Below are 14,391 nucleotides of genomic sequence, written 5' to 3'. Positions count from 1 at the left end.
GACCCCTTAAGACGATCTAACGTGTCTAAATGAACTTCAGTTGTTGTCAAAAGATTTTTATAGTTCTGTAAATCTTGATCATTGTAACTGGGGTCTCGGTAAAATAGAAGCTCATACAAGCCTGGTGTTCCAATTACATATCTTCCTCCTTTGTTTTTCTCAGGTAGTATGTTTATATTACCGGTTTTTCCATCAAATGCAATTCGACGTTTGCCTAATGACCAACCGATTTCATCGTTGTATATCGGACCATAATTTTTATCAATTTTATCATCTTTTTGGAAGTAATCTTCAATGAACTGATGACTGATGGCTGGATATTGGTCCAAATAGTCTGCGATAGCTTCCTGGGAAATTTCGGGGCGCATCTCTTCTGGAGATTCAGAACGTGTAATATTTCCGAATTCATCGGTTTCGGCCACCGGTTCCGTTTCGAGAAAAGGTGTAAACACATCATCAGGTGGTTCTTCCTTCTTTATTTCCTCTTTTGGATTTAAATTTGTAATCGTTTTTTGTAATGTCTTTGAGGATTGCACAATTTCTTCAAGTGGTTTAGATATCGGCTTGAATAGTTTATTAATAGACTCATCTTGCTCTGATTTACCTAATTTCAACGACAAGTATTTTTTGCGAATCGATCTGGCAAGTTCGGACACTTTTTTCTTGCGCAATGCATTAGCAACCTTATCGTCAGACATTTTGGTATGGACTAAAGATGCAGCTTACAATTTTATATATTTATCGAATCCTTTGCGATACCTACCACCATTAAGGGTAAAATCCTTCATAATTACCAAAGTACCATAGCGATCACACCAACACTTTGAACACACATTTTTGAATGTGTCAAACGTCATGTCTGGAGATACGTGTTCGTCGAATATATGTTTCAAGTTCACCTCATCCTGCTTGAATAACACAATAACATTACAATTGTCGCGAATAAGCTGTTTCGGTATTTTTGAGTATGTTTGACAAAGATATGCAGCATCAATATCTTTATGTCTACACATGGAGTAGTATTCACGAATTTTCTGCTGACCGTCACAGGCTACGTCATCGAATAAAAAGATGGAATTTGGTCGAGCTTTCTCTGGACTAATTATTTCTTCATTGTCTTTAAATGGGAAATACCCAACACCCTTGACTTGCGCTATAACTTCTTGTAGCAATTGATACTTTGGTTGAAATAACGATTTTGAATAGACATAAACATTTTTGAATTTCGCGCCATTTGGATTGAATAGGAGCGCCAGCACGGCGTTCGTCTTACCACACCCACTGGGGCCACATATAATGGCACGGAAAGAATTTGGCAACAATTTACCATGTTTGCCAACAGTTGGTGTTGAGGTGAAATCCAGATTTTCAATGGGTATAGTCTGCTCTTGTTGAATTATTTTCATTGTGTGTGTCGTTTTTCGCAGTACTACTCTTTAAATATAGGTGTCACCAATTAAGCGTGTCAGTCTTAATGTTGGTGTTTGAAGGAGAGGGTATTTTGAATTCTCTCATCAATAAACTACCTATTGAACTTCACTTACCTAGCTATCAGTACTGTGGACGTAAGTAAACCACCGCTAAGACTATTTTTTCCGAAAAAATTAATTGTTTTTTTTTAGCTGGTACAAAATTGGAAAAACGTCTTGATCGTGGAGATCCGGGCATCAACCCCTTGGACGCTGCTTGTAAACAACACGATATTTCTTACTGGAAGAATAAGTCTCTCGAAGAACGACACAAAGCCGATCAGATACTTGAAGATAAAGCTTGGGCACGCGTCAAATCAAAAGACGCTTCAATGGGAGAGAAAGCTGCTGCATTACTTGTAACAGGCGGAATGAAGGTGAAAAGAAAGCTGGGAATGGGTTGTCATCATCGTCGCAAACGTTGTTCCTTGCATCGAGATGTTATTCTGAAAGTGGGAAAGTCATTGAAGAGAGGAACATCTTTGAAAGACACCGCAACGTTTGCCTTACGAGCAGCCAAAGCACTTATTAATGAATTTGGTGGCAAAAAAGAAGTCGAGGTTCCTCGAGTAATACCTGTAGCGAAATCCGGAGGTTTCCTACCACTTATTCCTTTGTTTGCCGGTCTTTCGGCACTTGGAGCTTTGTCAGGTGGTGCTGCTGGGATTGCAAAAACCGTCATTGATGCTAAGCATGCGCAAAAGAAATTGGAGGAAGATGTACGTCATAATAAGGCTATGGAACGTATAGGATCTGGCCTATACTTGAAAAAGTATTCAAAAGGTGGATTTGGATTGTATTTAAAAAAACAAAAAAAAACTAATAAAGCTACCCAATCACGCACTATCTGACTTTGACATTGCGCATTATGCAAAATTACTTAAAATACCACATTTTCGAGGAGTTTTCATGCGAGACACGCTCCCCAAAGGCGGTCCTCAAAGACAAGAATGCGCAGTGGTTAATTTAGATGTTTCTAAGAATAGTGGGAGTCATTGGGTGGCTTACAGAAAGATAAACAACGATGTAGAGTATTTTGATTCATTTGGTAATTTGAAGCCGCCGAAAGAAGTTGTTGAATATCTGGGGGGAAAGAGTGCGAGAATTTTCTACAACAATACCCAATATCAAAACTACAATCAAATAAATTGCGGACATTTGTGTTTGAAATTTCTACAGCAACAATGACGAGCGTAGAACTATTACTACAACATATCTACCATGGAAAAACATTGAATAGTTTTACTGCCGAAGAACTAAAGCACTTTCCCATTGAACATCTAATAGAGTGTGTAAGACCTTGGGAATTGTTGGATATGTGGCATAAACTTCCCAATGAATATCGAGGAAATTTTGAACTACAAATACGACTACCTTGTTTCATCCATTACAACCGGCCTGATTGGACAACACATTGTGATGGTCCTCCGAGTTCTCAAGCCACTTGTTTTCTTTGTAACAATAAATAGAATAAACAAGTAGTATTATTTAAATTCAAACATCACCCGAATTCCATTAGTCACCATGTCACAGTTGCTGAGAGTAAACAGCATCAATCATGAATTTACCTTTCAACCTACTACGCCTATTGTGCTCGATCCGAATAATGATTACGAAATAGCTTTGCGATCTTTTCATTCTTATCACAGTATACCAAACATTGAAAATTGTAAGTTTTACTACTACGATACCAAGGGCAAGCTTCAAAGTTTTGATTTTCCCACAGGATGTTACGAAATTGCCGATCTTGAGGCGTTTATACGAGATAAATTGGGTGTGGACAATTCAACTAGACCAGAGGGTATATTTTCACTAAAACCCAATCACAATACGTTGAAATGTGAAATTTCCAGTAAATACAAAATTTCATTCAAAGAAGATAATAGTCTTGGGAGAATTTTGGGTTTTTCACCGAAAATACTCGACGCAAACAAAATACACTCGTCAGATCTCCCCGTCAAAATCATTAAAGTATCTAGTATTCGCTTCGATTGTAACATTACCACTGGAGCCTTCGATGCAAACAGACCTGCTCATACTATATACGAATTCGTCATACAAGTGGATCCGGGATATTCCATAGACGAAATTCCTCATAATTTGCTCTATTTACCTGTTATACCACAGCGTGAAATAACCAATATCACCGTCATCGCTTTAGACCAAGACGGTCAGCCTGTAAACTTTCGTGGAGAATTAAGTACGTTGGTGTTGGAGCTTAGAGCGCGCGAAGCAAATGGGGCTAATAATAAATCATAAAAGACAGTCTACAGAGCATTCAACTTCATTAGATACGCTACCATCAAAGCTGAAGCAACTCACGTTCGCAAACAAATTGGTTCTGCAATCGTTGGGTTTTAAATTGAAAAAAAATGACAACAATGTATGGAAAACGTCAACGCCAAAACGACAACATGCCTCCAATGTTTGATATCTACCGTAAGCCGATGTTTGACGATTCAATTCGAAAGGCTGAATACAGAACCTATGCTCCATTTATAAAGTCATTCAATTGCAGTGACATTGTGGAGTTTAGCATTAATCAAGTTGATTCGTTCTTTGCAATGAGCGAAACTTTGTTGTGCATTAAAGGTTCGCTTGAAATACACGGAGCTGGTGACGTAAAATTAGCAAATAATGTTGGAGCCTTTCTATTCGATTCATGTACGTACAGTGAAAGTGCCAGGGAAATGGAAACAGTTCGGGACCCTGGAATAGTGAGTGCCGTACGTGCTATGACTTGTTATAACCAAGAAGATTCCAATCATATGGCTATAGCCGGCTGGAATTACCCGAAAGATCCTATTCTGAATGTTAGCGACAAGTCCTTCAACCTTCAAATACCTCTCAAACATATTTTCAGCATTTTCAACGATTATTCAATGATTACATGTGGGCGTCAAACAATACGACTAGTTCGGGCACGAAATGATAATGATTGCTTATATATTACTGAAAAGAATGTCTCTGGAACGCTCTCCACTACAACAGCTAAAATAAACATTACAAGCGTTGAGCTAAAAGTTAAACATATCTTTCCTAATGACGACATAGAATTAAATCTCATGAAATCCATTCAAAAAGATCAACCTATAGTTATTCCATTTAGGAAGTGGGAGTTACACGAATTACCCTCAATTACTAAAGGAGCAAGACATGAAGTTTGGGCTGTCAAGACATCCACTTCAGTTGAAAGACCTCGTTTTGTTATTGTTTTCTTTCAAACCGGCAAACGTAACTTGAGTACAGCTGACCCGACTTTATTTGACAATGCCGACGTACAAAGTATAAGACTGTCACTTAATGGTGACTATTGGCCCAATGAAAGAATGCAATTGGATTTCGCTAAAACTGATTACAATGAAGCCTATTTTAACTATACTGAATTCTATCCCAACTACGCAAACTCCACACAGAAGCGCCCCCTGCTGGATTATTCTTCTTTCAAGAAACGAGCATTGTTTGTTATCGATTGTTCAAAACAGGAGGAAAGCATGAAGGCATCCACAGTCGATGTGAAACTTGACATTGAAGCAAACATAGGTTTTCCCGAAAATACCAAAGTCTATTGCATCATAATTCACGATTGTGTAATGGAATACTTCCCCCTCACCGAAATTGTTAGAAGCTTGAACTAGATGTTGTGTGAGTTAGTGTTCGAGCAGACGTCAACATGAGAGTAGCTTTTGTAGACATTCAAGGTTTTGTCGTAGACGGTCTTTTCGTTGCCAAAGAGCTCATCATAGAAATTGGCTTCAAAAGTTCACATTACATATTTTTACCACCGCAACCGTTTTCTACATTAAGTAACGAGGACAAAAAGACCACATCATACTTGGAAAGAAATGTGCACGGCATTCGATACTCTTCAGGAGATGTAGAATATTCTAAAGTAAATGAAATATTAGAAAACAAGTTAATGTATGCCGCAGACTACATTTACGTTCGAGGACAACAAAAAGTCGAGTTTCTGCAAAAGAAATGTCACATTTTCGGTATTTTTCCACATATTATTGACGTTTGCAAATTTGATGGTACACCCTGTGAAACTGGAAACTTTGCTCAAGATCCAAACCCCTGTCACGCATCTGGACTATTTTCATGTACTGAAAGAAATGTACAACGTCTCCGTCACTGGTTTTTAAATACTGTATTACCATTATAAATAAAGATTTTTTTGAAATATGGGTTTTATTGAAACACTCTGTATATTCATCAACTTTTATATTACATGAAGATTGGAATTTTCGTTTTACAATTTTCAAAATAATTTTTAAAATTAAAACAAATACAGCCACTAATATTACACATGACATAGCAAAAACAGAATTAATTTCATTTTTTATATCCCCTTCTGTTCTGTTGAACATGGTGTAGGTTGAATACGTCTTAACGGATAAGTAGTTTGCGGCAGTCTACGGGCCAACTGATGGACCTCTTCTTTAGGCACCAAGTGAAGACTGCTCCACGTCACTTTCTTATCAAATAAACTAAGATTCTGCATTTGTTTCATAACCTCACTTTTATCTCCATAGAAAGCAATATCTTTCTTTAATTCACCAATGCTATTAATAAACTCTTCAATTCGACGTCTGTACTCTTCTGAAGACATATTACGAAAGAGAACATTCTCATACGTAGATACGTTTGATGATCGTTTGACGCAGCACTTGACGTTTGACTTAACGACGTGACGTTTGACGTAACGACGTGACGTTTGACGTAACGATGTGACGTTTGACGCAACGACAAGAGAGATACATTTCATGAATATTGTTTTACTGCTATTACATAAAGATATATTGGAAACTAACAAAAAAAACACAAGAATTTTAAAAATAATTTTATTATAATTTTATTATAAGAAAACGACAATATTCTACATTTATGAGAGAGAGAGAGAGAGAGAGAGATACATTCCATGAATATTGTTTTTACTGCATAGCGGCCTCAAAAGTATCAATGTCACTGTCATCAGAATCATCAAAACGATTATTTCTAGGCATCTCATGTAAATTATTAATACAGGACTCATGTGATTTTATCATGAATAAGACTTTGTTAAAACAACTCTGACACCAATAGGACATTTCTTGATATACACATTCAACAATTTCGTCACCATCAAATACTTCATGACAGTGATCATAATTAACAAAAATGTTCTTTTTTAAATATTTATGGACCGTTCTAAATACAAAATAACATGATTTACAAACATTTATACGATATTGTGGAAGCCAATATCCACTAGACCATACGCAGTAGGTAGATTCTTCAAACATATCTCCCCAATTTGTTTTACTTAATATAGTGTTTCTTAAATATAACGGTATTTCTTTATTATAGTCAATATATTCTATTCCAATAGATGAAGAATTTGGATTACTCTCAGCCTCTTTTATCATCACATTCCATTTGTAAACAGGAAATTTTTTCACAATTTTTTTGGTCAATTTCCGAGGAAGAGGGGATTGCTCTGCGAAATCGGCTGCTGACTTTATCGTTTCACAAATTTTTATGATGCATAATTCCATTAATGTTGAGGAGTTCATTATCTACAAGAGAGTAAGTCTGGAATACTATAATGACCCCACGGCAGCGTATCATAACTATTGGTAATCAAATATCTTTTATCGTCATGAGGACTTAGCGCAATTTTTGTCTGTTCTATGCTATATACGTTATGAGCATATGACCTAATACAGCGTTGAGTAATATTTTTTTCTTTGAAATCATTTAAACAGTTTACATAATCTTCAAAATTTATTTTGTTTTTTACTACATTATATCGAACTCCTTTTGCCTTTTTTACTATTGCACCTGATTGAACTTTAAAAGAATACATTTTAGACCTCAAGCCTGCAAAATGAGTCATAATTTGGCCTTTGTTTTCATCTTTCATAACTCCCAGAACTTTTTTATTCACCTGTGGAATATTATAGTTATTATTGATGGGGTAATCTGAAGTATCGAATTTTGTTAAATCAGCTTTTAGTACCTCCTCATATGCATCATCACAGATGAGCTCATACACAAAACTGTCTGTGTCCATGTACATTAATTTACATCTATCAATACCCAATTTCGGAATCATGTAATCATAATGGAATTGATACATACACAGCTTCGACAAATCCAAAACTGTCATACCAACATAAAGAGGCTTATTGAAAACCAATTCTGATTTAGTGAGTTCTACTGCAATTAGGTTTTCATTAAAAACTGTTCGACTATGAAACCTAACACTAGATATCAAATTTTTGGCGCCGTATCGACCATTCCAGGTTTTAACAAGTTTTACAATTCGGTGCTTCCGTATATTTTCCATCGTCTTTCCAAACACAGCATTATTTGCCAATTTATATAAATTTTTCTCAAAGTCATTGGTAGCTGCAGCCCTCAAACGAGTATTTAGTTCGATATAGGTCCGCAGCCATGCAGATTGATTGAATTTCAGAATTTTATGTATCTTTTTAATTTTCAAACCGTTGGCTAACATTTGTTTTAAATTACGATAGTGAACTGTGTATTCTTTTTTACAATAAAGCGTTGTCATTAATTTGGAATAATTTGAGCCTACAGGCTTGCGGTGTTCGGGAGCAAATGGAAAATCTCTGTGAAGATCATGTAATTCATGTGGATACTCCAAGTCTACTTGTAATATATATCCTACGGAAGAATTATCTGCCACAGACATAACATCAAAATTTTCATTATCTAACCATTCAAATCCTCCGTATGGTAATGGTTCACACATAGCCCACCCGTATAAATTATTGACGTCCAGGTAGAGTAAGTACTTTGAGGGTTTTGTAGAATCATATTCAGACATGTACTTATTGTTAGCATTCGATAATCTACTGCTACAAACCGAAATTCCTCCTCGAATTGCTTTCTCGATAAACATGATCATGTCTACGTCATGCAATAACTCTAATTTACATCCTACATATTTCAACATACAGTCCCAAGTATATCCAGGCATTGTATAGTACCATGCAGGGTCTAAACCATAAGTAATTGAACATTTTCTTCGAAATTGTTCGAAAACATCTGATAAAAGTAAAACATCGGTCTTTAAGTACAGATCAGAATACTGACCCAAATTTTCAATATCAAATGATTTCCACACTGCATGAGCATGAGAATACTTCTCAATACTGATGTTTTTATCCTCCAATTTATTATAAAATGCCTCTATTGGTGGTAGTTCACAAGTATTTAATTTTTCCCAACTATCTATAAAATCGTAACAGAAAACCCCTTTTTTGGCTATTAATTAAAATTGTTCGACACTTAAATTACTAAATTCTCTTTTGGAAATTTTTAAATCATTATCATTCAATGTGGCAGCTAATTCTTCCAAGGAAGCACCCAAAAACCTCAGTGAATCTATGAATCGAAACTTTATATTTGTATCTGAATCGTTAAGTGTAAATGAAATGTATTTTTCTTTATTTATGGGGAGTAAACTGATGTTTCCTCTTTTACTTAATTCCGAAATGATGAAATGGCTATCGTAGTTACTTAAGTTATGGAAAACTGTAGGTACAACAAACAGTTTTTTGAAATTTAAATTGCATGCTTGATGTGCAAAATTTCTAAACTTCCCCGTAAAATGATCGTGATCTCTAACAATGATATCTGTAGAGGAAAAACCCTTTTCACATATGTGACACATTGTTGCCACACGTAAATCTGGTTTTTCTTCCATAGGTGTAATAGTTTTAATTTCTGATTTAATACTTTCAGCTAAATTCGATAATTCATTTGCAAACCAATCCATGCAATCTCTACCTCTGTAGCTCTTGAAAAAACTAAAGTCTTCGTTGTAGCTACATTTTACATAGTAACCAGCACTATATGCTATATGTTTTTGATATCTATTTGTCTTATTATGAAGCTGTGTTTTATCTGTAAATTGTTCTAGCATGCACTCAAAGTCGGCATAAACTACAAAAGGCGTAGTTTGTTTGTATATATAATTTCTAAAACTAACAGATTCATATTTTGGAAAAGACATTTTATAATTATTTAATTCAGAGCATAATTTCAAGTGGACATTCAATTTACTTTCACTACTGAAATAATTTATGCAGCGATTGCAAATAAATTTTTTATATGTAGTTTTACTTAACTGACTATTAATTAAACGTGACAAATCTTTGATCCAGCAGTAGTGATATGTGATTTCTGAATTGTCATTATCTATAGGAGGTGCTTCATAATCGTTTAGCTTTGGAAAATATGTATTTTGAATTAATAAAAGATTTACATGTTTCTCGTGTATTGATTTAGCAAGTCTTACTGGATATACTTTGTAAAATGGTTTTTTATTATTTATTTCAATTAAATCCAAGGCATAGACATTGACGGAAATGTTATTAGATTTTTCAAACTTTGAAATTTGATGCAGGGGCATCGGAGCTTCCAAGTCTTGTGTATTCAAGACTGTGCTATAATATGGATATGAGGAAGTGAGTTCTTTATGATTTTTGGCTGGGTACAAAGCACTAACAATTGACCAATAAAAACATGCTTGGTCAGAATTTTTAATGTTTATGCACCCTTGCTTTTTTTGAATAGGTTCTGGAAGTTTAATATAAGATGAGCCGTTTCCAATTTCAAATTTATTGATATTTACTTCTAAAGAAATAATTTTACTTAATGCAAAACCAGAGTCCCTCTCTTGAAATTCTGATAATTTAAAATTAATTTTATCTTTGACGTTCTCGAAAAACCATCGCTCTATATCGGTCGATACATCGATAATAGAATTTTTAGTCATAAAATAATGGAAACTAGAAATTTCATTTTCACCAGATTTTTTAATGAACTCTCCACAAAAACAAACATAAACTTTAACAACAGAATATTTTTTCCTAAAAATTTCCCTTATTTTATTTTTAAAAATTATTTGACAATCATTTAAAAATTGCGTTAAGTCCTTATGATATAAATTTACTATAAGTCCAGTTTTAATTCTGCTTGTAAATGCAGAAGCTACATTTTCCCATTTAACCCTATTTTTCAGTTTATTATTCAGCCCCATACCTATATTCCTATTTGAAATAAGTTGTTTAAAATGTTTGAAATGTCCTATGTATGTTTGTAATTTCCTAATTGTACCTACATGCAGTCCTCCTTTTTTAATTGCCAAATTACATACTTTAATTTGTTTTTTCAATCGATTCAACCAAATTTCCACATCTCTATCCGTTATCTTATCAAACAATATTTTTCTGACATTTTTAATGACTTGCAGTAAATTTTCAGATTTTTTTACAATATTCATGGTACTCACCTCCCTCTCTCTCTCTCTCTGTGTGTGTGTCTTAGGCACGTCTATAGTTCCTCAATTTCAAATGACGCTAGCCGTTGATTTTTTCCAACATCCACTAATCCCTTGAATATAATTCCGTATTTTTCCTTTTCAAATTCTTCAATGACTGGTTTGTAGACACTTGTGACTCTTTGCGGTAAAAACACTACTTCTGTATCTAAATCCAATAAAACTGATTCTCCGAATTTGGAATTGACTATTTTTGCCTTCTTTATAGCCCTCAGAGTATTCAAAGGTAGATCTTGTATTTTTGTTATTGGTTTTCTCTCTGTAATTAGAGACGTTGCGTTAATTTTTTTTAAATCCATCTGAAAAGAGAGAGAGAGAGCGCGTAACCCACAAGAAAAAAAAAAAAAAAAAAACTTACATTTTTTGTTAAGGCACAATTTTTTTTTTTTAACAGATACTAGTATTTGTTCTTCAGAGCTGGTTTTTCTCTTGCTGGCAGTGGAAGAGACTGACTCCAACACAATGAAACATCTTATTTATACTCATGGCACTATCTCCATACGATTGTGATAGAATGTTCTAGAAAAAATATTTTATTTGCGGCAATTTTGTAATTTTTTTAATTTCCTGTACATGTGGTCCATATGGTTTCCGATTATTCTAATAAATTTTCACTGTTTCCTGTACATGTGGTCCATTTGGTTTAGAAATATTCTTATCAATTTCCTGCGTTATCAAAAATTTCTTATTAATAGGTAAAAGTTATCTTAAGATTGGCGTTCGGGAATTTCCAGAAAAAAATTTTTAATAAGAGTTTATTTCAAAATATACAACATCATTGATAAAAAGAAATTATTTTTGTTAATAAAATTTTGAGATGATTTAAAAGGTCTCCATTTGGACATGGAATATCGAAAACGTTCCAATTAAAGGGTCCGGCTGCAACAAGTTTTTTAGTAAACTCATTATATTTGTAGTATGTGGTGTTTTTGAAAAAGTACATGTGTCCGTCAATGTACTGGAATGCTCCTGTAACATCTGTGGGTAGTCCAGGGAAAATATCTTTTATTTGTCCTCTATTCCGAACAGTTTTCAAGTTCTTGTCAAATTCAATATAATTACTGTTATTATAAAATACATATATTTTCCCATGATTGCTTTGAAATATTGTGTTTATTTGAGAATTCTTAGGTATAATTAAATTATTTTCCTCAAGTATTTGTAGAGCGGGAAAATCTGCTACATAGTATTTACGGTCATTGACTGCTATTAAATTATCTGAAGAACTTTGAAAAATCTGAATTATGGGACCCACTTCTTCAGGTAAATAATCATCGAGTATTTCTGGTTGCGAGGGAATAAGTTTCGAGTTCAAATCAATTTTCCATAGGGAATTTTCATTAATAATATATAAATGGTAATTTTCAAATTCACCAGTCATGGCAATGAACATATACTCCGGTGTTATGTCGCATAAATTTTTATCCGATTCATTTGGTTGATGTGCAAGTGTCTTTGTAGTCGGTGGCAGCGCTGATGTGGGTTTGAAAGGATTATTTACATATCTATTGATTGGTCCATAAAGAGCTTCAAGGGCCATTTTATCATCCTCATCCAATTTAGGAGCAATGTTGAATTGATACCATGGATACATTATTGCTGTCTCAATATCACTGTGAGCAATTCCTAAAATATGCCCAATTTCATGAATTAATACCATAAGTAGGCTAGTCTGATCTTCTGAACTTGATCCATCCAAACTTAAATCCCACTTCTCATCAGCATCAATATGAAGCTCTATACAACTGTTGCCTTTTGGGAAATAAGCATGTGCCAACACCTTACCGGGACCATCAAATGTACTGGAGCACTCACCTCTACCTTGGCAATTTGCTCGAAAATAGTGCTTTCCCCGTACAACTGTAATAGATATATCGGGAGCATAAGGCCGTATTTTGTGTATTAATTCAAATTTAAACTTTGAACTGTTACTCCACACTTCAAAAGCCTTTTTGGTTACTTTAAGATATTCTGGAGTTGCCTGAGGGAAATACCATTTCAAATCAAATTTTGACCATTTTGATTTAACTCTAAAAGAATGATCATCGTTGGAAGCTGCTTCACTCACATTACATCTTGGTCTATTTAGAAGTTGAATTGTATTTTCATCTAATTCTCCCGTTGCAGGTATATTATATCTTTCTTGAAAACTCAACAAATAATCCTCAAGTTTAGTCAAATCATTTTCATTTGCGTACCCGAACCGGTGTAAATACTTCATAGCATACTGTTGGTCGACAACGCATAGTACTGAACATAGTACTGCAGCTAATATAATGATTAACATGATCTTCACTCTTCTGCTATCCTCAAAAAACTAATTTCCAATCACATTAATAACGGAATATATAATTTTTAAAAAACCCAAAGACTTTTAACCGACCTGGTATATCATCGCAACAAATCTGTCTCGATTACGTGCATGATACCTTACATTGACAAAAATCTCTTTTTATTTATACGTTATACTTTTATGTTACAGGATTAGCGAATAATGGTATATATATATATAATTTTTTAAAACCCAAAGACTTTTAACCGACCTGGTATATCAGCGCTCCCGCTCATCGCAACGAAACTTTACGCATGCGCAAAAACGAAGTCTCTCTCTCTTACACATTGTCTCGCTGCTCTCTCTCTAACACACGGTTTTCCCTATTTCTGTAGTCGTGCATACGTTGTTCATCTACTCAGAGGCACTAATAGAAGGTTTAACAGTACCTGCTAAACGCAAAACGTAACTGTATAATCTATTACCTAAGTAATCCTTACACAATATTTCAAGACCTACACCTATGGCAGACACCGAAATTGAGCTGAACTGGACGGAATTCCCCATTTTATTACTCTATACCTTTCTAAAATAGACTATAAAAATGATGCCTTCATAATAATTAAATAATGAATATATGATATCAAGAAGACAGGTTTTTATAAAAACATTGAATAATTCAACTTAATTTTATTTGATGTACTTTTATAAAGTATATACAAACAACTGACAGTGGTATTTTATGACAGTTGGCAATGGCAGGTTCTCTATTTCATCAATCTACCCTAGACAGTTGATTCCGGGCTATTCTTATCTGCTCATATTATATACCAATCCTGCTGTGATAAATTGACCGATTCAACTATGGACTTCCTCGCTAAAATCCTAAGGATATATAACAGTAGGAATCTTCAATTTAGCGATGCTCAAATGTTTGGTATAAAATTCTATTCGCACCTTTGAGTGATTTGGCAACAAAGCAAAAGTATCAAATCTTGACTTTTTTACGAAAAATTTCATTATTGGTATTGGCAGATTCCTTCAATGATATTTCTGAGTTACCCAATTTCCCTCTTCTTTCAACCACATTGATTTTCCTGAAAAAAATATACCTATAAAAGTAACAATTCCCTCTATATTAGTAAATACGAATCAATTTACAAGGAATAATGTACTACCTCTAGTCATTCAAGTATCTGCATTTTATTAAGGTTTATGATGGATCCAGAATTAAAAATTGGAAATTTTTTATGAAAAAATGATGAATAGAAAAAAGATGCAATATACAGTGTGTC

The 14,391-nt window shown here is 34.3% G+C and overlaps 3 protein-coding genes across 4 annotated transcripts; 1 reads left to right on the top strand and 2 right to left on the bottom strand.

Moving 5' to 3' along the window:
* Positions 1-3,850: 3,850 nt before the first annotated feature.
* Positions 3,851-5,107, top strand: LOC130451994 (uncharacterized). The gene has a single exon (XM_056791354.1). It carries the CDS (start codon positions 3,851-3,853, stop codon positions 5,105-5,107), a length of 1,257 nt encoding a protein of 418 aa, XP_056647332.1.
* A 581-nt stretch (positions 5,108-5,688) lies between these two features.
* Positions 5,689-11,368, bottom strand: LOC130451955 (uncharacterized). Of its 2 annotated transcripts, none has more exons than XM_056791313.1 (2): positions 11,183-11,368; positions 5,689-11,083 (listed from the first exon to the last, which is right to left on the bottom strand). In XM_056791313.1, the coding sequence occupies exon 2, from the start codon at positions 10,765-10,767 to the stop codon at positions 8,752-8,754; it is 2,016 nt and encodes a 671-aa protein (XP_056647291.1). In that variant the 5' UTR covers positions 10,768-11,083; positions 11,183-11,368; the 3' UTR covers positions 5,689-8,751. The 2 variants fall into 2 exon arrangements, with proteins under 2 accessions (XP_056647291.1, XP_056647290.1); XM_056791312.1 differs by having other exon boundaries at positions 5,689-11,123; positions 11,183-11,257.
* Positions 10,818-13,070, bottom strand: LOC130451993 (matrix metalloproteinase-16-like). Its single transcript, XM_056791353.1, has 3 exons — positions 13,023-13,070; positions 12,199-12,805; positions 10,818-11,083 (listed from the first exon to the last, which is right to left on the bottom strand). Exons 1-3 carry the CDS (start codon positions 13,068-13,070, stop codon positions 10,818-10,820), a joined length of 921 nt encoding a protein of 306 aa, XP_056647331.1.
* Positions 13,071-14,391: the final 1,321 nt, after the last annotated feature.

The sequence above is a fragment of the Diorhabda sublineata genome, chromosome Y (genome assembly GCF_026230105.1).
Source record: "Diorhabda sublineata isolate icDioSubl1.1 chromosome Y, icDioSubl1.1, whole genome shotgun sequence".
In the NCBI taxonomy this organism is placed as follows: domain Eukaryota; kingdom Metazoa; phylum Arthropoda; class Insecta; order Coleoptera; family Chrysomelidae; genus Diorhabda; species Diorhabda sublineata.
Note: the sequence above shows the minus strand (reverse complement) of the source record. Positions and strands in the feature narration are given on the sequence as shown.

Excerpts from the sequence above, each read along its gene's own strand:
- LOC130451994 (XM_056791354.1), top strand. The coding sequence starts at position 3,851 with ATGTATGGAAAACGTCAACGCCAAAACGACAACATGCCTCCAATGTTT.
- LOC130451955 (XM_056791313.1), bottom strand. The coding sequence starts at position 10,767 with ATGAATATTGTAAAAAAATCTGAAAATTTACTGCAAGTCATTAAAAAT.
- LOC130451993 (XM_056791353.1), bottom strand. The coding sequence starts at position 13,070 with ATGCGTTGTCGACCAACAGTATGCTATGAAGTATTTACACCGGTTCGG. Across the intron at positions 12,806-13,022 it reads AAGTATTTACACCGGTTCGG|GCAACTCCAGAATATCTTAA; the intron begins GTACGCAAATGA and ends TATTTCCCTCAG. Across the intron at positions 11,084-12,198 it reads TATGTTCATTGCCATGACTG|AGAGAAAACCAATAACAAAA; the intron begins GTGAATTTGAAA and ends CTCTAATTACAG.